The following is a 25,963-nucleotide window of genomic DNA, read 5'->3' as shown; positions in this document are numbered from 1 at the left end:
AATAATTTGTATAGTAAAAAGGAAATCGCAGTGTCATAAAATAAAAAAAGTATAAAGAAGTAGATGATACTTTGTTATATATGTTTAAATAGGTACGGTAGGTATGCAAGTACGTATCATAAAGTATATATTTGTTTACTCTATGGAACCTATCTATATACCTATTTATACTTACTTTATATTAGTTATATGTATATAATAATAAAGTTATAACTTTAAAATATATATAATATTTTATACTAATACTTTAAAAATTATTCACCAATATTTTAGAATTCTAATCTGGCAACCCTATCAGCATGGGTATCTCCAGTTCACTTATTAATTTTGCCGCCAAGAAGCTAGCTGGCATGCTGTGTTCTGAGTTATAGCATTGAGATTAGAAATTACTTTGACTAAGACTGCAATTCGCAAAGGTACACGACACCCGAGTAAGGAGACAAGAATTGGGCTAAAATGGCCGGTTACCATCAGGCTGGCCGTACGTACGTAACTGTTAACCCTCGTATCATAAAAAGTTACTGGAATTAATAGCTATGTTTTTGATGAATACTAAAAAATACAAAGCTATAAACTTTGCCTAATTAAATGCAATTGTGGTGCTTTGGCCACTTGGTGAATTGATTACACCCTCGCTGAAAGTGCAGGTCCCGGGGGCGGGTGTAACAAGTGTCGGGACGGGAGCCCGGGACATGTGCGGCGCCCCCGCTCTCCGCCCATTCAATCTCGTTCATTCACTTCACTCGCCGCCTCATTGCGAGCGCGACTCTTGCCTTACGTAGGCGGCACGACTGTCGCCTCAGTCCGAACGCGACGTACGTATATTCGCGCACTTTGCCTCAAAAAAATATGAGTGCATAAATTAAAAAAAAAAAAACAAAATGGGTGAGCAAACGTTTACAATTCAGGACGATAATCTGGAACAGCATATAGTGACGTTGTTTGAAAAGTTGGAGTGTTTACGTAGAGATGCAAATTCGAATGACGCTGGACTGCCGGGTAGGGTTCCTGCTAGACTGGAGGTGCGGACTCTGTCGTTGTGGAAGGCTGTGGTTGCAGAGTGTGTGGCTTCGTTTATTTACGTGTTCATAGTGTGCGGCGCGGCGAGCGGAGCGGGCGTCGGCGCGTCCGCTTCAGCGGTGTTACTCGCTACCGCTCTCGCTTCCGGCTGTGCCATAGCCACGTTGACATTGTGCTTCGTTAATATTTCTGGTATGTCACACATGATTATTTCTTAATTTTTGCTTATCTATTACATTAATTTCTTACTAATAATGCATATTTACGGACAATGTAAGGTTCAGGTTTCGTATGGCCATACCGCGCGCGATAGTTCAATTATAAAATGGTTGGCAATATTAAGTGTTATTTTGTAGATTGTTTTGCGCTTTTTTTATGTATGTACATATTTTTATACTTACTATTTTCCTTAATTTAACAGACTATATATACATTTTTCAAAGTAAAAAAACGTAGTCGAATTATTACTCAAATTGTTATTAAAAGAGCGCTAGGCTAGTGGTTTTCAATCTTAATTTGCTTCAAATCTCGCAGTCTCCAAAAAAATTGTCTATTCATATTTCTGACTGATTCTGTAGTGAAGGAAACACCGATAACATATTAAATTAATCCGAAATGCGGCAGTAGGTTTTCTCCCTGTCTCGTTCGTTGCGTGTGCGTGTGTTGCGTTCACTACGACATCTAATGTCACCAATGCCTCTGATTACCCCATCCGAAGTATCGGTCGAGAAGGTACGTTATTATTATTTAAAAAGTGTAAACGCATCTAGTCTGTGGTAGGTTCGAACTTACTTCTTATTATATAATCACCCACATTTATCTGTAAGTATTTAAAAAGTTAATTATATTGTACACTTTATTGTTAGAATGTGGCCTGAAATAGATAGTAATATCAGCGGAGACTGCCCCCAGTTGAAAGCTATTTATTTGTTGACGCAAACAAAGGGCATGCCTATCTCTTTTAATAGTGCTGTATAGTCTCAGAGACTGCACGTAACCCTTTACATGAGAAATTTCGATTAAAAATAAAATCAAAAATCATTTACACATTCTAGCCGATTATGAATGTAACTTTTATTATGTTAATATTTTTTACCTACTATAAGAACAAAAGTTCAATATTTTTGCTTAAATATAAGTTAAAAAAAAAAACATTTAAAACGTTTAAAAGTACTTAATAATTTTGATATCGGACTCTACATAGAATGGCTAACAGCACACATTAGTACAGTTTCCTTCCTATTCCACACAATCTCATTTTCTTTTATCAGTATCTATTTCTGTTGTTCTTAATATCTGATCTTATTAAATGTTACTATTATTGTGGGCGATAGAATGTCTACAACTTATATTTCATATATGGATCGAAATAACAGATAATAATCGTATTCAATCATAAAATTATATAGTTTATAGAACTTCGTATGACAAAAGCAAGAATTCAGTGGTAATTGTATTTGTAACACATAAAACATTAAATATTATCTATAAGAAAAATTAATATATATAATTAATAAAAAATATGTCTTCTTTTTAAATTAAACCTAAAATGTATCTGTCTCTTGGATTTTATTCTACAACCCAATTAACTAATGTAACTGGCTGGTTGCAAGATAAGATCCAGATCATGGTTCTTTATGTTATCTGTGGAAAGGGTAGGTGGGTCTAAAATTATGCTGATCGTTTTACGACGCTACATAAAAGTGAACAATGAGTTATATTTACGTACTGGTGTAATTTTTTTTTAAAGAATTTTGATGTATATAAATTTAATTTCCAAAATATGTGTTTCGGTAATATAAATATCCAATAATTGACAGAGTACAGTGTATAGTACTCGTAACTGTCAATTATTGCATTTAACTATACTTATATACAATACATGCATTTGTATGTCTATATGTATTTAGATATATTGCGGTAACATATTAATTACTGATTTACAAAAAGTATTTAAAGTATATAATATTTTTTTATTCGTATTATTGAATATGGAAGCACCTGAAAAGTAAATTTCAAAATTAAAATATCAATGCGCTTGCCATAGTATATTTTGGTAAGTAAAATCGCCCGCTTTCACATTAAAATACTTTTATATAAGACTAGCTCTTGCTCGCGGCTTCGCTCGCGTTAATTTATCCCTTTAGGGGTGGAATTTATCAAAATCCTTTCTTAGGGGATGACTACGTTATAGTAGCTTTATGCAAGCAAAGTCTCAGCCCGATCGGTTTAAAATTGACGAAGTTTCATATAAACTTTCATCCCCTATTTTATCCCCTTGGGTGTAGAATTAATCAAAATTCTTAGCGAATGCCTACGTCATAACATCTACCTGCATGCCAAATTTCAGCCCGATCCGTCCAGTGGTTTTGGGCTGTGCGTTGATAGATCACTATGTCAGTCACCTTTGAGTTATGTATATTTAGACTATACGTGTAAAATTTTTAACCATGTCACTGTAAAATACTGCTAAAATATTTTTAACAATCGGACCACCTGTTCTTACGTAACTGCATTTATTATATTTGCACGCAATCTATACCTATTTACGAAATTCCTAACAAAAAGGTTAGGAATTAAAAAACATCAATTTAATCAAAATATTTACAAAAATATATATTTCGATTAAATTACTGTTCAAATGATTCTGAGAAATAATAAAAAGGGTATAGATTGTTCTCTTATAAGATGACACAATAACCATTAGAAGGAAATATAGAATAAAAATCCACTTAATTTTTTTATATAGGCAATATTTTTTCTTAATTTTTAATGCAAGGTGCAACTTGTGAACTCGGCCAATATTGTAGGGTTGCCTACTAGCCAATTAAACCTCGCCGTCCGCGGAGCTGTTATTTATTCCCACTTGAAGGCCCGTCGCGTCGCGGGATGAATTATAGGCCTCGTAACGTGCAGATGTTCACAATTATCTGCCTTTTTTTAACAAGGGCAGAGATATGAGGCGAAAGTCCCGGTCCTTTTTACAATTCTCAAGTGTTTTTGTTGGATTCTGTGGTTTGTTTGTAATGGATAGCAAACTTCTTTATGTTATCTTTACATACCTAGTATGAAATAAAGTTGCTTACGCTCTCTGTTCGTTCTTTTCATGATATGAAATGAAGTTGTTTACATTGTCTATTCGCTTAGATCTTTTAAACACGGATGTTAATGCAATTTTTGGCAATAGATAGAGTGATTCAAGAGAAAAGTTTATATGTATAATACATGTACACATTCGGAGCCGGGGCGGGAAGCTAGCAATTATATAAAACAAATGTAAAATTAATAGATAGATAGATAAGGTAAAGTAAAATAGGTACTGTGATTGGAGCGGGATCACTACACAGTTATAAAAAAAACAGGAATATTTTTTTAGGAACCTACCTATGTATATATATATAAATTTAACAAGGATCGCAAGACTGTCAAAAGTGACATATAAAAAAGGGTAAAAATATAATATAATTATTTACAAAAAGAATGGTGGACAAGCCGCCAACAATAGGTACTAAATTCTTTAAATTCTGTTTTGAGTTAATTTTGTATATTCATTCACAATAAAATTTTAGAAATGTAGTAAGATATAGAATGTTGGTTTGTGTAAATGATTCAAACAATGGCAAACCGTTATTTGTAATGAAAATATCTTTTAACTAGCTTAATGTCAAAGTTTTTCATTACATTTAAATACAGTTCTTAGAACTTAATATGTATCTAATATTTTTTTTAAGTTACATAGTAAACTTTTATAAAAACGGGTGCTTAATAAATGCCTTTATTACTTTTAATATTGAACTAAAAATATACTCCACTACTCTATGTACTCTTTAATTATTATTTAATACATACAAAAAGTCAAAGCGGTATAAGGAAATACCCGTCATCATTGATAATAAATTCATATTGATACAAAATGTGGTTATGATTACCGTAAATTTTTGAACACGTGTTGCATCGCACCCTTTCTCCCCTACGAGTTTATAATGGCTGTCGCATGATGGCGGGAACAATGACATTTTAAATTATATCATAACAACAATGAGGTAGCGATGTGTGCAGCTCCTCGCTTTCTCACAATCGAGGCCTAATTTTCAACTCAAGTAATGTGTATTTAGGGGGATGCACGGGGTTAATAATTTCCCTACAGATACTCAGCTTAACAATCAAGACAATAAATTATTACGTTTCCATTTTCCACGATTTCCGTGCTTACAATACCAATAATTTAGATCAATTTACTTTTATTTAGATAAATTACAAATGTTTGTACCGAGATATTTCGTTATTTTTATATAATTAGAGTGATAAGAAAGATATTATGTTACATTTTGTTTGTGTATAATAAAGTATAAATAAAGCAGAATAAAATTCTTAATTATCAGAGACGACAGGTTTAGTTTTATTAATATTATAAACGCGAAAGTTTGAGTATGGATGGATATTTGTTGCTCTTTCAAGCAAAAACTACTGAACGGATTTTGTTATCTGATACATTATCACATTTATAATATTAATAAGGTTTGTCCTATACAATATTCATAAGGAAATCTTAAACAATATAAAATAAAACATGCTAAATTCAACAAGTAAACAAAATGTTATTACACTGCAACCCTAATTCCGACACGGCTGTGATAAATTTTAAAATGTGTCCCCTTGCCGGCCGTGATGCGCCCCGCTCGTGGCGCCGCCGTACGCCCTAATTTTCACTAATGACTGGATATCCTTATTTTAGCTTTGGACTAATGTGGACAGAGTATCCAATCGATCCGAGGTTTATTTCTATTTCCATTTTGTATATTATACTATAGTTTATATTCGTGTCTTTGGAGGTATGGCCGGGATTTAAAGTGTTCTTCATAATGATTGTTCGCGAAGAGATAAGAAACACACAGACTCGCTCTTACTCATTTTAATAGTCGGATTATAAGGATAAGAAATAAAATGAAGGATTTATCTTGGTTTTCGGTGACTACTAGAAGGATTGTAGTTGTGTAGTTGGTATGTATCTATTACTTTTTTATATTGCATATATCGTTTATTACTGTAATAGGTGTTAGTTTCAACATTAATATAAAAAACATTAAAAATATATAAGGATTATTCGAAGTGATTTCCATTGGCTGCAAGATTATGCTTTAGACTTTGAGGCCAGTTATCACTAGAAACACACGCTGTTTGTATGGGAAAATTCTTCTGTTCAATTAAAAATATATATTTTTAGATATACTCTATAAATGTTCTATTATCCATATATGTAATATCTAAATGTATTTTAGGTTTTTTATAAGATACAAATAATTTTACTAGGAATTTCCTTTCAATTTACCTCGTCAGTTATTCAAGACATACCGCCTTAAAGTTTAGAATAAAAAATCGATTTGCCTTCGTAAAATTAGATCTAAAGCTCCCTACACTATATTATATTATCAAGTCTATACATTGTAGAGTAGTCTTACTCATAATATGTAGTTCGCAATTGGGATCAATTTAGTTCGCAGTTCTATATCGAACTAGTTTTTACACATTCTTACACTCGACTTGAGTCAGAAAGTCTTTCTTATAAGTGATTTTTCGACACAAATTTTTTGTGTCGAAAAATCACACATGTTAAAGCACTATTATATAACTAACATTACGTTACAATACTAAACAAATACCCAAGCTTAATAACAATAATTTATTTGTTTTTCCTCACAAGCACAGGCAACAAATACATGTAATAGTTTTGAATAACGTAATCCAAAAATTATTGTAACAAACATTGCCGTGAGAAGCTGGTGTCTGAGATAAATATAATCTGTCTCATACTATCTCACATAGACTAATGTGTTTCGTTTTTATAGAAGAAATCGCAGGTAGAAGCTAGTATATGTACGTGTTAGGTACGAGGCTATATTTATCACAAAAAGCACCTTTCTATTTCGCTGACACAGGTACAAAATAATTGATTACGTCAACATTGTATCGAACAATTGTGTTTGATGTTGTTTTTAATAATCTAATAAAGGGTCAGTATTGAATAAAGACTTTGTTGATCAAACTCTTTATTGATGTTGTTTTTTTAATAAAATGAATAATAGTAAATACTTAGATATATATATTTATAAATACACATATTAGATATATAGAAAACACCCAGACCGATAGAAACAGTCATACTCATGAATACAAATGTTTATATCGGACGAGGAATCGAACTCGCGACCATCTTCGAATGGTCGCGAGTTCGATTGCGAAAGCGAAAGCGATGTGCTAATACCGATTGACAACCGAGACTGTTTATAGGTGATGTTTTACTGTTCCCATTAGTCGGGCTATTAGTTAGTATATATAAAATAGAGACAAAAAATCTTAGATTGATATTGGCAGGGCAATGTAGGTACGATTTGTAGCAATCAATACCAACCACTTCAACCAATGAGTCGGGCTTTGAAGAATTTGTGAGAGTAAGTTATATACCTGCATTAAGTTATTTTATAGATTTCTTTTGGGACTGCGGGCAAAGTAAACTCGAACATATTATATTACACTATCTGACCCGGTATTTCTAGATATTTATTTATTGTTTGCATATATATTTAATATTTTATTTATTACCCAAGCGTATAAAATATAGCCTACGACCTATTCTTAGACTTAAGAACATAACCAAAAGTTATATAAAAATAAGTCAAGCTAATTCGGAGGACTTCGATATAACACACTTTGAAATGAGATTTTATATATCTATTAGATTTTAATTGTTATAACTTCAAGATCAAAAATCAAAAAAGGAAGTCAAAAAGACGTACGTACGTACGTAAGTCTGATGTAATAATAGACTGTTACAGTTGGCCTGATTACATTAAGATGTAGTAAGTACGATTATATAAACAATCTCAACAGTGATATAGACGTTATAAAATATTAATTAAACTTATTAAATATATTAAACATTAATTTGAACAACATTTATTCAAAATAGCTACACGCAAGTTTATTGCTCATTCTTCTTGTGATGAGTTTGCACTCCAAATGAGTGGTATAATAAATTGAATAAAAAAAAGAGACTATTCAAAAGTATTTATACTAAGTTTATTTCAATAAAGATTAATTCTATTAATATGGAAAGGGGATGAATGAACGCAGACGTAGGAAAGAATAGTTTCAATATAATATAATTTTGCTCTCTAAAATGTCTAATAAAAAATAAAATTATTTATAAGTGTCTATGGGTTCCGTCTATCTATTATTAAAACAAACAGAAGTTTTTTTTAATTAAGTAACTGATCTTCTCTATTACTTGTGCAAACAAATTTGGTAGAAATCTAATTTGTAGGAGATTTACTTAGTATCCAGCAGTCTCCATGCGACTTTAAGTGTCGTGGTAATTTTCATATATATATCTTCACATTTTTAATATTTACCACTTTTCAAAGAGCTTGTTTGACATTCCGATAAAAAAATAATAAAGATTAAAAAAAATAGAAGTTTGCAGAATACATTGAATTAATTATTTAGCGTAAAATTAGTCTTCTTATGGTAAAATAAAAATTCTAAATCTTGATTTAGGTAACACAAATTTTAATAAGTTCTATATAGTTGTTGAAGCCTCTAAAGCAAAGCAAATTACATGGAAGGAACGAATAACGCTTGTGATATTATTTAACATACAAAATCTAACAGTTCCAGTTCATTTCGTCGCACTCGTGTTCAGAATGACGTTGAAAGCACCAATTCTCCGAAGCGAAATAGATCTCGTACATTATTAGCTTAGTGGGCCACTGCACGAAAATAAGCAACGGTCGGGAAATTAGGTCTTGATTGGAAATATTCACAGGTGCTATTGTTAGGTGTGATTTGGGTACTTGGGTTGCTAATTAAGTAGGTGAAATAACTTTGCTTTATTTCGGTCTGAAGCGATATATCATACCTTTTATTTTCATATGCGATGTAGTTAGAGATACTTTAGTTTTCAGAAACATTTATATTGTATGTTCTATATAAACCGTAGTTTTCACTATTCTACCGATTGAAAGCAATTTATTTTTGTACTACATTTTTAGTCATATATGTAATTAAAATTCGCCTCCATAATTATTATCTTTGATTTTTATTATTTGATACAACCGTTTTAAGTTAAGCTCTGTAGATTTGTGGTAAAATGTTTCGATTCGATGTTCCTACATAAAATTTATGTCAATAAACTTTTAAAGGGTCGATAAAAACAGCTCTCCAGTTGGTAGCTATTTTAGTACAGAATGGGGTTATTGTTAAAAAAATAAAATTAAAACCAGTTTATTATAAGATATTTTTAGGTAGGATGTTTTCTAACATTAAGGAGTTTAGTAGTGCCACGCTTTAAGGCTAGTAGGTAAATATTGATTTAGCGGAATAAAAACCCTACTGTCCTACTATATCCAGAACAAGGTGTTGAGATATGAAGAGGTAACACAAGCAAATGAACTTTCATATTCATATTAGTACGGATTAAGTTATTAATTAGGTAAGTAAGTTGGATAATGGATAATAGACCTACACAAGGTTCTGTAGCGCGCCTATAATAATTAAATCAATCTAGTAATCAAATTTATGCTCAAATTATTTAATGTTTCATTCGATTGTCAATTAATTATTGTGTATATATATTCAAATTCAAATTAAAAAATCATTTATTCATGTAGGCCATTTTAGCCGCTTATGAACGTCATTTTTTATATATATTATTTTTATATCCAATATATTCAATATATCCTATTTCTGTTGACACAACTATATATATATATATATATATATATATATATATATATATATATATATATTTACTGTTAGCGAATTTGGGATTACTCAAATTAAATACGGTTACATAGCTGTAATACGAAACGTTGCGTGTGTCAACAGAAATAGTAATTTCACGGCGAATTAATTTGGGAACACAACTATTATTGTTGTAACAGAAAAAAATAGTCCCAAAATAAATTGACTTCCTGTTATCTTCATAATTTCAGGCAATGTAGGCATTTCTCGTAGACTGCCATAATAAATTGTTTAGATCTACGCAAGTATATACATCGATCCCCTGTATGTATTATACATTACGTATATACTATATTTGAGTTTGTTTCGACAGTTTAATAAGCGTCTTATTGGCTGTTACTTCGGTATAAGATCACAAAAGAATTTGTAAATAACGATAAAAAATTCTGCCTTCGCTTCCGACATTCCGTCCAGCTGAAACTCTGCACTCTGCTGTGAGGCAATTTGCCCCTGCATTGTGTTGAGGGCGGTAAGGAAGCCAATAAGCAATAGCATAAATCTTGTATTTTGTTTGTAATTGCTCTAAGGAAAAATAATACAAATATAGATCTATGGTAAAAACAAAAAAGAAGATCCAATAAGGCACAAATAATGACTCTATGGTGGTATGGAAAAAAATGCCGGGACAAAGAGAGAATCTTATATTCCATAAGAAGATCAGTTATTGTAAAGGACGATTAAAAACAATGAAATATCAATTTGAATATTGACAAATAACATAAAAGTCTCCAGATTTCGGTATGAACCTATAGATTGATTAAAAAATACTAAGCCTATAGAAAAAAATGTTATTTGAGTCTACAAAAAATATTATAAATGTTATTATCAAAGATAACTGACTAAACTAAGAGACTAATGTGTACAATAGATGCAGTTAACGACATTCAGGAAAATGTACTCAGTTCGATTATTTCTTGGTTGATTCTTGTCACGGGACGACCGTTCCCGCCCGAATACTAAACCAGCGAGGGTACTGCTTTGCGATTCCGTGCGGCTCTACCACCCTCCGGCTACCTGATTTGATATAAAACACAAAACAACCGTTCGAATGTTGTAACATGGGGTAGCATTTGTACCTTTGATGTGAAGTTGAAAGACGGACGTTTAGAAATCGTGGAAACGATCTACTTATTCTGTGTGATATTTTCTGAATAAACCAGTTTATATTATAAAAATATAAAATTTATATATATTGTGTTTAGGTACTTGTTTTTAAGGAGTACGATTTCGTTTAATTGAATTCTCCAGAAAAAATTGTATTTAAATATTTTAGAGTTATTAAAATGAATGAAGCAAGAGGATGTGGGATTTTTTATGTAATACACATCATTTCCTTTGTCGTTTTGTAATTGACAAAGAAAATTATGGTAACCATAGCTTATACATGAACACCACGTTGAATAAATTAGAGGACTAAACTATCATGCCTTTTGTCCTGTAATTTCAGTACTTAATATTCATCCTTCAAACGAAACACATTTTACAAGGAAATCTGTTTGGCGGCTGTAATTGATGGGTCTTAGGTACCCATGCAGATGACCTTTTTACAGTCTACCTCTGATATTCGGCATTTAAAAAATCTCATTAGTAACTAAAAGAATCTAGTGGTTGTTTATGTAATATTATTGCAATGATTTGTAAACCAACTGAAATTTGAAGTTATTCATTTTGATATATGCTTGTATAAGATTTTGTTACAATATACCGCGGAGAGATCATATTACACTTTATTTAATCAGAAAGAATATATTAAATTCACACAATGTTTGTATTTTAAAGTATGCTTGTCTTTTGCACTCCATAAGGAATACAAAATTACCTTCATATTTATATGTAAAAACTAATGTTTATAAATCTAAAATAGACTCCCTCAGAGACAGATGTCATCAGTTTTCTAAACCTTTCATCAAGCTCACAAGAACTAGGGGTCGTTTTAAGTATGCTGCAGCAAAAATTTGGAACGACTTGCCCCCGCCAGTTCGTTCATCACTGATTTTATCCTTACCAATATTTAGGCGCAAATGTAGCAAATGGTTGCTGCAAGAACAATCCCTCGTTTCGTAGTATTGTAATTTACTAAGTTGTGTCGATATATGTGTGTACACGCAAGTCTGCGTCTGATGGTATATATGATAAAATAATCCTGAATAATTCTTAGAATTTATTTAATGTTGTAACTAATCCTGAACAATGTTTAGATTATATATATTTAAGTTTGTTATTGTCAATTTTTATGATTACTTTGTTAGTTGTAGTTTAAAACTTAATATGCTATCGTCGTCGTCGAACTCACATTGTATTTTACTGATAAAGGCTATAACAGAATAGCAGAGAGGGTGGACTCACTGCCCTCACTGAGTTATAGACCGTTTTGTCTCATTAATTAGTTTTTAAATTATATTATTCTATGGGCAATAGTTGTATTGTGTAAAAAGTTTATGTTTGAGACAAATAAATATTATTATTATTATTATACATCAAAGGAGGAACGCTGCCAGTATCTTCGGAATATTACGTAGAGAGACTCCTTTTAATAATATATTTTAGTTATTATATTATATATTTTAAGGTTTTTAATTTTAAGTTCTCTGTTATATAAATAAGTTATGTATATATAGTATGACAATGTAAATTATAATATTTACTCTTAACGACATTTTTATTTTACGTGTAACGAAATATGATGGTATAGTGATATGTACGAATTATTTGACAGTTTCAGTTACAAATTCGGAAACTTTATGACATATAAAAAACTACACTATCGACGTAGTAATAGATTACAAATTATGAAAACATATAAGATTTCTAGAATTTGAAACCCTGCAAAGCCGAGGGATGTTGCTAGTGAATAAATAAATAAGAAATGATAATACTTACATCCACCTATACTGAATAGAAGATGGATTACAATCCCAAGCAAACTAAGGGCGGAAGAAAACTCACAATCTAATGGACAGCGTTCGTATACGAAGCGAATTTCAATGAAGATATTACCAGTGGCACTCAATGAGGAAGTAGCCATTATTATTGCTAAAAGTTGCATATAGATGGCGTGATTGGTATCGATGGAATTCTTCATAGTTTTGCAAACGTTTTAAAAAACAAAACTGTGTTTTCAAAATAGTTTAATCCATTTTTAAAAAAATATATATACATGTTAAAATGAAATAATGCGTTTAGAAAAGTAATTTTCATATATTTACTCATTTTGTTATTTTCCAGTACTTAATTACACTTTAATCAGTGCTAATACGGGGCTCAATGTTTTCAAAATGCTTTCATAGATGGCATTGTTGTCATTTGTATCGGCCTAATTAAATGTCTTTTTTATATTTTCCAATAATAAGCACTTAATATATTATTATTGTAAATTAAACATATAAAAAAAGTTTAAGTAAATTAAAAATAGCCGAACAAGCAAATAATACTATTTCCAATAATACTTATGTATGAAGTGTTGTCATATTAAAAATAAATACATGTATTATCGATTTTTTTTAATAATCGATAACAGGATTTTATTACAGCGCATTATTTGATGATGCTTTTAATGAGTCATTGTGAACAGTAAATTTCATTATTTTGTATTAAGTATAGCAGTATTCCGTTTCAAAGAACGGAATATAGTAGTACATTATTAGTGTCGTTGGTTATTTACATTTGTACTGAAAAATCGATTACATAATAATTTAAAATATCGAGTACGAATCGTAGCTGTCTTCGAATACTGGCAACTGGTAAGATTAAAATAGTTTTAAAAAAAAGAGAGAAATCGACCCTAACTCGAATACCATAAAGTTTATTTTCCTTTCTCATTAATATCATAGCAGTTTGTTTTTAACTTGCGTATGACTCTGTGGTATGATGTTTAACGTGTATTATTGTGTGTTATTGTACGGTGCATACATTTCAAAAATTATATTTTAATGTAGGTACATACATTTCTTTCATACATTTCATACATGTCAAAAATTATCTTTTAATGTAGGTACATACATTTCTTTCATACATTTCATACATGTCAAAAATTATCTTTTAATGTAGGTACATACATTTCTTTCATACATTTCATACATTTCAAAAATGAACTTTTTATGTAGGTACATACATTGTTTTCATACATCTCATACATTTCAAAAATTATATTTTAATGTAGGTACATACATTTCTTTCATACATTTCATACATTTCAAAAATGAACTTTTTATGTAGGTACATACATTTCTTTCATACATTTCATACATGTCAAAAATTATCTTTTAATGTAGGTCCTTACATTTCATACATTTCAAAAATTTCATACAATACATTTCTTTCATACATTTCAAAAATTATCTTTTAATGTAGGTGCATACATTTCACACATTTCAAAAATTTCATACAATACGTTTCTTTCATACATTTCAAAAAGTATTTTTTAATGTAGGTACATAACACCCCATGTCAGACCCCTTATATTTGGAAGAAACTTAAAAATAATGCCAAAAATATTAGATAAATATATTTTTAATACGAATATTGTTTTATTTTTGTTCATCAACTTTATCCCTCATAACAATACTAGTAGTAGTACATAACCTGGTTTATACCGCTAAAGATATTGAAAGATGTACGAGTAATTCAGAATGTTATCAAGTTCAAAATAAGCACACATTACTTGCTTAGATAACAGAGTAATATTACTAGTAATAAAAACATTTGTAATACCCATATGTATACTACGTATGTATAGTAAGTACTTACGCTGCGGCGCCGTGAGACTCGTCTAAGTACTTCATCTACTCATCTACGCGCGGTAACCGCGCCGACCGACCAATAGGATAGCGCCTCTCGTGTTTCCAGAAAGTTTCCGACTAACGGACGATATAGTAGTAAGGCAATGAGTGTCCCAGTGATATCATTATAATATTTTCTCGTTAAATTTTATTGTAATATACACAATTTCGCACTAAATAACGTGTTACCCCGTTACACATTTCTAATAATGAAAAACCTAGACCGACCCTGTTCACTTAATCTTACAAGATCTGACTTTAAAAATTACGATATCCTCATATAGCCTTTCATTTCCCCTTTCAATACTTTTTCGCATTAAAAAGTAGCCTTTCTCAGGGTCTACATTATCTGTCTACCAAATTTCAATTAAATCAGTTCAGTAGTTTTGGCGTGAAAGCGAGACAAACAGACAGACTGAGTTACTTTAGCATTTATAATATTTGTAAGAATATCGCTATTAAAAATAGGGGTTGGTGAAAGACGGGTGAAAATTTAGGCGTGTATGTATTTTCAATGTAACATTATAAATAAATAAAAAATTGTCCATAATACAAAAAAATATTTTTTCGGGGTAGGCCACCCCTATGACTTATGGGTATAAAAAATACTTAGGGGTATAAAAAATAGATAACAACCCTACCTCAGACCTGGGAAGTATACATATCAAATTTCATCAAAATGTGGGAGAAATATGGCAACTAACACTGTGATACAAAATTTATATATAAGATATAGCGGAATTCTCATTAGGTAAAAGCGTAGAATACATGAGGTATATACCAGTAAATTAATTGTAGCTAAAATCAGTCTCATACATATAACGATTGAAATAAAAAATCGTATAGCCCGATTTTGATACGTACGAGTATAAACGTATCAAAATCAGGCTATACGTATATCGCAGACGCGTTACAACATATCAAAAAAAATAGGCATGGAATGTAAAATAAACCATAACACAATAGGTATATACATTGGCACATAAGCGATATCTGCAGAGTGTCGGCTAACGATATTATACCTACACATTTACATTGAATCTTGAATCGTCCCTAATGAGGTACACGATACAGTTACCTACATATCTATTATATACATATCTTTGCAAAACAGATGTCATGTAGACTGAATTCACTGCCATCTATTTTCATGCTTTGTTACTAAGCACCCACTAGTAATCCGAACTGCTTCAGATCTAGCGACATCTAGCGGCTACGGTGGCGAAATAAAATAGCCCGAAGAATAGCCCGAGTTAGGAAGGAACCATTTTCTTGTATGGGATGGGGTATCTGTATGTAATATTATGTTATCTGTGATATTACTATTTCCTGTCCCTACATACATTCTCGTTAACCCGGATGGTTAGTAGAGGTTTTCTACGTTTGCACTGGCCGTTTATTACCAACTATGTCGAAATCCTGAGCGTTTAAGGGTGCTAATTTATGCGAAAACCAGCTGTCGCACGCACTTCACCGCACAGCATCATAAATTAGAAGTTTGTTTGAATGTTGTCAGTGACGGCACGATTACAGCCATAATAACATTTTGCTTATGAAATATCAGTAATATTATCAGAGTTATTCGTGTGAAGTTTAATGAATGAGTTTACGAGTAAAGTAAACAAGGAAAATAATAAAAAATATTATATAGAACATATTAAACGTTAATTTAAAAGTACTAAAAACACCTATGATCAGTAGAGTATAAATGTTATTAAGTACTTCAGTGAACTAATAGGTACATTTAAAATAAACAAATTAATATTACATTTGAAAAATACATACAATAGGTACATTTAAAATAAACAAATTAATATTACATTTGAAAAATACATACATAGAGAAATATCTATTTACAAATGCTTTCGTTATTTGTAAACCACGAATATTCTCTATTACCTACTTGTATATATAGATTTAAAGACATTTTCGTACACATCATGTTACTAAGAAATAACTCTGGTCAACCATTTGAACTAAGCTTAATTTTGTAGTATGCGTACTAAAAAAGTGTAAAGATAAATAATTTTATAAATTTACTATACATATGATTATATGGTCTAAATGATTACTTAGACCATGATATTTTTATAATAATGTATACGGTGGCGAGGGACCACTGGTGGATAACAGAATGAGCATAAAATCTGATCAGATACTACGATGGTTTCCAGCGGAGATAGCGTGAAAGTCGACCTGACATTTTACTTTGCTATCAATGAATTCATAAGGTCAGACAATGGTACAAGACGTATATACATTTACATTATATGAATTCAAAAGTTTGTATATGGGATATGAGTTTTGATCATAATGTTTGACCTTAGACCAGCGAGCTACCGATGCTTTTCGGACTATATAACAATGTAGACTGGTGTTTTAGGTGCTCACGTGAACCGTGTATATTTACATTACATGTATTCAAAAGTTTGTATATGGGATTTGATTATAATGTTTGATGTTAGACCAGCAAGGTACCGATGTTCTTCTGACTATATAACAATGTAGACTGGTGTTGCAGGTGCTCACGTGAACCGTGTATATTTACACTACATGTATTCAAAAGTTTGTATATGGAATTTGATTATAATGTTTGACGTTAGACCAGCAAGGTACCGATGTTCTTCTGACTATATAACAATGTAGACTGGTGTTGCAGGTGCTCACGTGAATCCTGCTGTCTCGGTGGCACTGTGCGTGCGACGTCGAGTGTCACCACTTCGAACTGCTCTGTACGTCGCTGCTCAGTGTGGTGGAGCCATTGCTGGTGCTGCGGCTATATACGGGTGAGTTTTTTATATGTCGCCGACTGACCGCCGCGAACTCGTTTTATACTTTTTTTATTTTATTACATCACAATGACAACGGCAATACAGCTACTATATATGCGTACACTAAAATTTCACTGCCCTATCTCTTCTTTAAACTATATGCTACAGTTATCGGCAAATAATTTGAACAAAATCATCATTAGGATATACTCTATAAAATGACGACCTCGGTGGTCTAGCAGTCTAGCACACCGCTTTACGTCCTATGGTCGCGGGTTCGATTCCTCGCACGACACAAACATTTGTATTCATGAGTATGATTGTTTGTATCGGTCTGGGTATTTTCTATGTATAAAATGTATGTATTTACGAAAAAAATTATCTATGTATTTGTATCAGTTGTCTAGGACCCATAACACAAGCTTTAGCTCGCTTAACTTGGGTCTAAATGGCGCTGTGTGAATTGTCATGAGATTATTATTATTATTTTTTTCTTATTACTTATTATTATTATTATACTATAAAATGAAGTCGTTTCCATTATTTGTTCGTTTAGATCTTTTAAAATACGCAACGGATTTTAATACAATATATTTAACAATAGATAGAGTGATTCTCAAGTGGAATGTTTATAGGTATAATACACCCGCATGAATACGAGTAGATAGTTATTATAAATCATAATTACTAAAATACCGTAGAAGTAGTCTCAAACTGCTTCCACAGTATTTTACCCAACAATAAACTCAACATAAATGTTACGTCATTATTTGTAGAGGATTGAAACTCATATTCAAGTTGGACATAGAGGTATATTAACATCATTATAAATTCAATATTAGTATATACCTATATAAATCCAATACATAGATACATAGACATTTAAGCTAGGTAGGTAGGCATCAGGTAGATTAAGTCGAACGTTTTATTACACTTCTAATATTTCAGGCCATGGTCCCATGTCGACAGGTGACACTGTAATTACATTTTTATATGCAAAGTAATATGATCCGGGATCGTCTGAGCCATTAATTGGGTTCACGATAGAACGCATAAAACATTATTCTTTCGCAAAACATTTTCCAACAAGCTCACCCTCGAGAATACCGCCACGTTCGAATTTCGAATTAATTACAATGCGTTTCGAATAATAAAATGAAAAATTCGTTGCATTTCGTATTTTTGTGTCATTATTTTACGTGCAATGCATGTTATTTTAAGATAATAAATGTCGATATTAAATATGAAATACAAATGCGAGGAGTCCTTTTGGATTAAATCCCAGACATAGAGATTTCAATTTTTTATTTTTGACTTTTCGGTGGTGCCACGCCATAACCGGCCACAAGTTAAAATAATGTAAGAGACATAATTTTGTTTGGGATTACAGTGTTAATTTTTTTTATAAAATATCTTTTCTTCTATCCGTAAATTCTACATCATTTTAAATTTGATGAATCTATCTTATCTTCCATAATAGATCTATGTATTTAAGTAAGTATAGGGGAGATGGAGGTAAGATGGGGTAGTGGGTAAGACGGGGTACCCACCAAAATTTACAGTTCAAATTGATCAATCTCGCTTTTTCAATCATCGTGCGACGCGCCACCATGAGACTTATCAGTCGCCGTGTGTTTAGTGGTTCATAAGTGCACAGTGTCGAAAAAAATGCATAATAAGTGTTTTATTGCAAGTTGCTTATCACATTTTCTTCTGGCTTAACACGTGACTGTGGTTTGTTAAATAACGTTACCTGGTGAGGTGTTGTTGTGATTGATGCTTAAACTAATCTATAAAAAAGTAGGCATTGTGTTCTTTAAATATTATTGACTGTTTTGTTTTTATTTATTTTTTTATATAAAAGGGCTCTGCAGGCAAGATGGGGTAACTGATGAGAATAATTCGGTTCTAGTTTGTTTTCCAAAAAATGAGTTCGTTTTTGTGAGTTTGTCTTTTTAGAATGATTCTACGATTAACGTCGTCGGTCGTGATCCGAAGAATCCATGCGGGAAGCGAAGAGTTCAAGCGGTTTTGGATGAAAAAATGGGTTATAGAGAGAAAAGTTAAGGCTTCCTAAGGAAATTCTCTCGTGTTGCTAAAAAGCGTGGACACACAGCAATTATCACGTCGCCTCCTACAAAAAAGAATTAGAAGTCATCGCCCACAAAAAAAAACAGAGCTGAACAGAAAAACTATAGAAAATAGAAACAAAAAAGAAAAACAGAAGAAAACTACTACAAAAGATCAAAATAAAAAATTAAAGAAGAATAGCCGATCACCGAAAACAGCAAAACAATGAAGAGTTTCAACATCTGATGAAAGTGAAGATGGGGGAACACACCATGTATGTATTGTGATGAAGTTTGTTCCGTTTCCATTGAAGGGTGGATATCATGCTCATTAAGTGGAAGATGGACTCATAATTGCGTTTGATGATGATGATGATGAAGTCATCCATGTCTACGTTTCTGCCAGCTCGAATAATCATTGTTCTACAGAGATCATAGGATCATTCTCATCACCCCATCTTACCTCAACCCCATCTTACCAGCACCATGGGGCAAGACGGGGCAAAACACTTTTTTTTTATTTTATTTTTTTTCTCTCAAATGTGTTACCTAAAGTTCCTAATGACACAAAATATAAGAATAATAATAATTAGTTGTTATTTAAAAAATAAATATGATTGTTTCACTATGTAATTTTTTATATTACAGACCTTTAAAGATTAAGTACCCCATCTTGCCACCACCTCCCCTATGTAGGTTGGTTTTGATGCAATGAATACCTGTTTTTGCTAGAGTTCCCGAACACAACACCACTTCGTACCCTCTGGGGTATTTTATACCCGACCTTCACGAACTTATTACAAATACTGTTAATTATTCATAACTCTAGTCATAAGTAGTTTTCTAACCTAAAATGCGTTTGAAAGCGTCTGTAGTTATATATTTTTTTTATTTTTAGAACAAAAAATTAAAATAAATAATTCACATATTCATATTGCCATCTATTTGTAATTAAGAAGATCTTGTACAATGTATACAAGACGAAATTGTTATACCTATGCTTAAAAATATATTTGTAATGTTCGGGAACCGAACCTACAACGACAAGCGGTAGTGGTGCTAGACCACAGAGGTTGTGAGGAGATATTTATTTAGTTATAGGTATGTAGTAAAAAAATATATTGTAGTAGTGGATAAAAATTGATATCAGTGAATTTATTCTTTACATCAAGCCCATATTTTAGCTGTTATTTCATACTTTAGTCTTGACTTTAAGGTGCAAATTGCATTTTAACAATAGAAAAAAATAGTTGAGAAAAACCAATCAACTAATAGTGTTATTTTAACAATTATCTAATATTATAATATACATACATACATGATTGTCAGAATCGTAGTATTTTAAACAAAATAGACAAATTATTAACCTTTTTTTAATTCAGTACACATAATAATATAGTAAATTAACTATCCTTGAAGTTGATTGAGCAATAACATCTCCCAATTTATTGGTACACCCACGCTTCTTTGGAATTGTACGTATTACATACTTTTATTCCCGATCACGTAGTATGTGGTGGTCCATTCGTGCCATTAGCTTCGGAAAATTGGATACAGAATACAACAATATATTATAGTTATTACTTGATTAGTGGCACTATTAGACAACAAAATCTAATTAATATTATAATAAGAATAATCCACGACAATTCCTACAGCGCTATCTAGTCCCAAGCTAATCAGAGCTTGTTGGTTGATACTAGACAACTAAAACAAAAAAAAAATATTAAAGTATTTCTAATACTCTAATAAATACATCAAAACAACATCAAAAACATCCCGACCGATACAAACAATCATACTCTTGAATTTTGTATTCAAGATTGTTTGTAGGTACTGGGCGAGCAATCTATACGGTTACTTTAGTATTACTTAAGTATTTAGATAATAATGAATAATAAACGAATGTTTCGGAAACACAAATGAAGTAGAAGAGTCGAAATTAGTTAAAAAAATCAAGATATTTATAAAAAGTACTCCTAATTAAATTACACGATGAAAACACTAACTATACAACTTTTATACTGCTAAAATATACCTACTTAGTTAATATTTATCTTCAGATTTATAAGAAATAAATTGATGCAATAAAAGAACTATGAATAAAAAAAATCTTATGTGAATATATCAGAGAAAAAGTCGTTTGATATGGGCAATGTTTCGAGATATTTGTTTGACTTTGATATCAAAGCTTCATACGTCGATAGATAGGTAATTCTATACAAATATCTCCTGTGGCATCGTGAACAAACAGTTTGACATGTGTACTTTAGATATATTGTGTTGATATCTTTGTAGATGTCAATTTACTTGAAGATATACTTACGTGTCAGTTCAATAGATACGAAGACACGACAAATATCTCTTGATTGGAACTAAAATGGTGGCTGTTTTCTTATTTTTCTGTAAGTAGGTATCTATCGAATATCAAACTGCTAGGATTTTTTATTGTTACTGTTACTGCAGAAATACTTTTTTTAAACGTCTGTGCATTTTTTTTCATAATTTTTATCTTTATTATGTAAATAACTAGAATGACAAACAAGCAGTCTACTTGACGCTGACGGGGCACCAGTGGAGGATGATGAAATGAACATGAGGTTATGTCAGTTAGCCTTCACCGGGAGTTTATCACGATAGTTTTCAAGCAGAACCGCATGGAGGTCGATTTGATATGAAACATTGCTGTGAATGGGGTCATTAGTTCTTAGAGGAGAAACAATCCCCTTTGCCTGCAGTACTGTTGTCTATATACAATAACAATACTATGAACATCGAGTTATCATATCACACCCGTGATATCACATGCGTTGATATTCGAAACTCTGTCATCTCTTATCCTGTAATGCATCTAGGAAGTAATTTAGACGCTATAAAAACTAACATAGGGTCTATGTTGGCATTCGTAGTATGTGCAGTATAATTGCCTGTGACGAATCTACACAACACACATGCGACTTTATAATGTTAGTATACATGAATAAACTAAATACTGAAACGGAGTACAAAACTACAAGTAACAAAACTAAAGCGACAGTTCTATGCATTACCACGCAATGCTAATCTAGTACGAGATATCAAGACAAAATGCAAAATTCAAACTTCTAATATTAGACAAAATCACTTGAGATTTCTCCCGCTGGTTATCTCAGTACAGAATATAGGTTTATCGGGGACACAGCTGACCGTACTCTGGTTTATTACTAGATTGTATATTCAAGTCTCAGTTGTCCCGAAACATTGGACGGGCAGGCTTATCCGGAATTTGTTATCATTTATAATTACCAGTACGCAAACCGCTTCCTTGCATCCGGTCGAAATTATGTCGGAAAATATTCAACTCTGTAAACGGCTCTGAATTGTTGGCGTGAATAATTTGTTATTACTTTACATAATGATTTTCGGTATTAAGAATTTTTGTAGCATCTACAAGAAGTAACAAGAATTAAAAGCTATTTATTCAACTAGTGATTCTCAGTCAAGCTGCGATACTAGAATTTTATCTATGTACTACTTTGTCGGAGAAAGTTTATGTATTAGCTAAGCACCTATGCTAAGTATTATTCTTATGTGCCATAATTTTTAAGAATAACTAAAGAAAACTTTATCATTTACAATATTTACATAGCTAAAGATTTAAATGAGACATAATCATCATCATCATCTGCTTCTTTCTTATCATCATCATTTTCTTTCTTATTTTCATGAAGACAAATAAAACATACTGCAACTACGTATATTAAATATAGTTATCAGTTGTAGTCACATCATGTTTAAATTGTTATTATTGAACTCAATAAATAGATATATTAAATAATAAAAGGAATCTCAATTTCAATAAATTTCTTTTCTATGTACTTTATTTGATATCTTTTCTAAATGGTACAGAATACAGCGAGCGATTGACCTACAATTTTATCGTATTGTAACATACGCAACGAGCGTGGAGGGTAGGTTATATAGTCTGTTTGCGTTCTTTGACTCGGTTTATATAATATTAGATATTAAAGTTTATCTTGTAACATAAAATTTAAAGATACAGGCCCCAGTAAAATTTAATTGTATTTGAAACCAACTGGCCTGATAGAAAGTGACTATGTAAAAGTAAAAGTACATCACATCGAATCCACACCATGGACATCGTTGACCCCATTACTAGCAATGAGGTTGACCTCCACGCGGTTCCCCCTGGAAATCATCGTGATAAATTCCTAGTGAATTTGTCATGATGAGCTAACTGACCTGACCTCATGCTCATCTTATCATCCTCCACTGGTGCCCCGTCAGCGTAAACCGTTAGCGCAGGCGGGTGCACCATTCCGTTATCATCCATAAAAAAAACCCCAATGATAACATCTCCTTCATGTTATCCTATTCCAGAGGACTACGATATCATGTACACATATATTTATTGTCATGTATATACCAAATTTTTAATTAATACGACATCCCAAATCTATTAAAGCTTGATTTATTATGTTGAAATCCCGTAGGTATATTTTTATCAATAAATTTGTCATGATGACAAACTTCGGTCCCCATGATAACATCTCCTTCATGTTTTCCTATTCCAGAGGACTACGATATCATGTAAACATATATTTATTGTCATGTCAAACAGCTAACAAATCAAGCTGTATAGCTGAAGATATATACCAAATTTTTAATTAATACGGGTGGCTAACATAATGTCTACCAAATCTGTTAAAGCTTGATTTATTATGTTGAACTCGGAATCTTTCTTCGACTGCCATCAAAGTAGGTACAGATATTTTTATCAATAAATTAGGGTATCTATACAAACTTCGAGCGCCCATTGTACCATTGCTTCACCTGCAGAGGTATACCTCCTATTCGTAACCTTTTTCATAATAGACCTCCGAAGACATACGACACATTTGTATTACGACAAAGGAGAATTACACAATACACGAAGTTTGATTGTGCCACCCTCAACTTGTAATATTCCGGGTGAAATTTTACCTGGATACTTGTATAGATCGCATGAAAAGATTGGCCGGTCGGTATGCAGGAGGCGTTACATTGGATATCTGCAGCGAATCAGAATGAAATTCCTCAGTAACGTGAAGTTTCTGATAATGTGTTTAAAGCTGTTTTAGAGTAACTAATACAAAAATTACACAGTACAAAAATTACATTATCGAACACAGTAATCCCTGTCTAACGCTTAAAGTTTTGGAACACCGTGTTCTAAAATAGCACTAAATTAAAAGTTATTACTACCCATTAATGGTAAATAAAAAGAGGCTCCAAAAGCCGGTTTTCCATTAATTTAGACTATAGCTACGTTTGTATTTTTCTTCAATTCGAATAATAAATACGTCCGTAGTTAATTTTTATTAATACAAGAGTAAGAATCTAATATTATTTCACTATTTAAAAAAATATTCATAATATTAATGTTTTTAAGGTAAGCTCCTTTTTATCTATAATATAAGTATTGTAATATAATCAAATTGATTCAGTTATTTTCATTAAAAAAAAATTACTGCACTTCTATAATTTGATAAATTAAATAATAAATAAAACCCTGATACGTATTTATGTGTGTATCGTATTGGATTATAGTATATATTTGTGACATTATTAACAAGTTTACCTCAAAAATAACATCTGTAAGCCGGTTTAATATCTGAACTGGGAATAATGTAAGAAAAGTTTTAAAGAGGAATTTTTAATAAGTAACTTGCGACGGTACATCCCTTGTGACTTGAATGTGTATTCGGGTACACGCCGTACGTTTCTCAGCAAGTTTTTTTATTTAATCTTCATTACAACTTGTTTATAATATTTCTGACAATGCCACGAGATGAATTTCTCTTTGTGGTCTTTTTGCATCAGTCACTGTATGTTGTAGCTGTTTTCACAGGATCTACGATCATATATTGTTTTATTTCTCTAAAGACGAAGTAAATAAATATACCGTGTTGTCTCTTACTATATAGTCTAGCAATATATTGAGAAATATATAAATAGCTATTGCATACAAATATATCTATGGGGTTGAGTTATTTTAAGAACTTTAGCAGTTACTTCTTCTAAAAACTTTAACAAAGTTATTCGGCCTTTGCATAGGTAGGTAAAGGTACGCCAGTCAGGTAACAAAGTTTCATGCAAAGTTCCCAAAACTTTCAGTATGAGTTCGGCACGAACGAACTTACATTGTTATTGAATAAATTCATTTTTTGTAATTTTCTCATGCTGTCACTGTTTTTACATAGGTTTTGGGATTATAATGCAATTTATTTTTATTTATACATTTTGTAATAAAATACGAATAATGTCTATATTAAAGTTGATTTAATATATAGTTGTCTTATATACATGAACAGGATGACATATTTACGCGACGGTTACCACTAACAATCACATGAGCCATCAGTATGTATCCAATTACATTCATAAAAATGACAATAATATATTGATGTAGAAGTCTCCTTAAGTACATTGTAGCTTAAGTTTTTCTGACCTGAAAGTTAAATATAAATGTAAAACCCTTATCTCT

The 25,963-nt window shown here is 31.6% G+C and overlaps 1 protein-coding gene across 2 annotated transcripts in view; it reads left to right on the top strand.

Moving 5' to 3' along the window:
• The first annotated feature begins 743 nt into the window (after positions 1–743).
• Positions 744–25,963, top strand: part of LOC131845996 (neurogenic protein big brain) — an 88,454-nt gene continuing 63,234 nt past the window's right edge. For both annotated transcript variants that reach the window (XM_059195190.1, XM_059195189.1), the window contains exons 1-2: positions 744–1,212; positions 17,257–17,383. In XM_059195190.1, coding sequence (XP_059051173.1) covers positions 882–1,212; positions 17,257–17,383 — 458 coding nt within the window. In that variant the 5' untranslated portion in view covers positions 744–881. The remainder of the gene's footprint in view (positions 1,213–17,256; positions 17,384–25,963) is intronic.

This window comes from Achroia grisella, unplaced genomic scaffold (assembly GCF_030625045.1).
Source record: "Achroia grisella isolate CSIRO2021 unplaced genomic scaffold, CSIRO_AGI_Agris_v1 utg487, whole genome shotgun sequence".
Taxonomy (NCBI): domain Eukaryota; kingdom Metazoa; phylum Arthropoda; class Insecta; order Lepidoptera; family Pyralidae; genus Achroia; species Achroia grisella.
The sequence above is the reverse complement of the archived record's forward strand: the minus strand, read 5'-3'. Positions and strand labels throughout refer to the sequence as shown.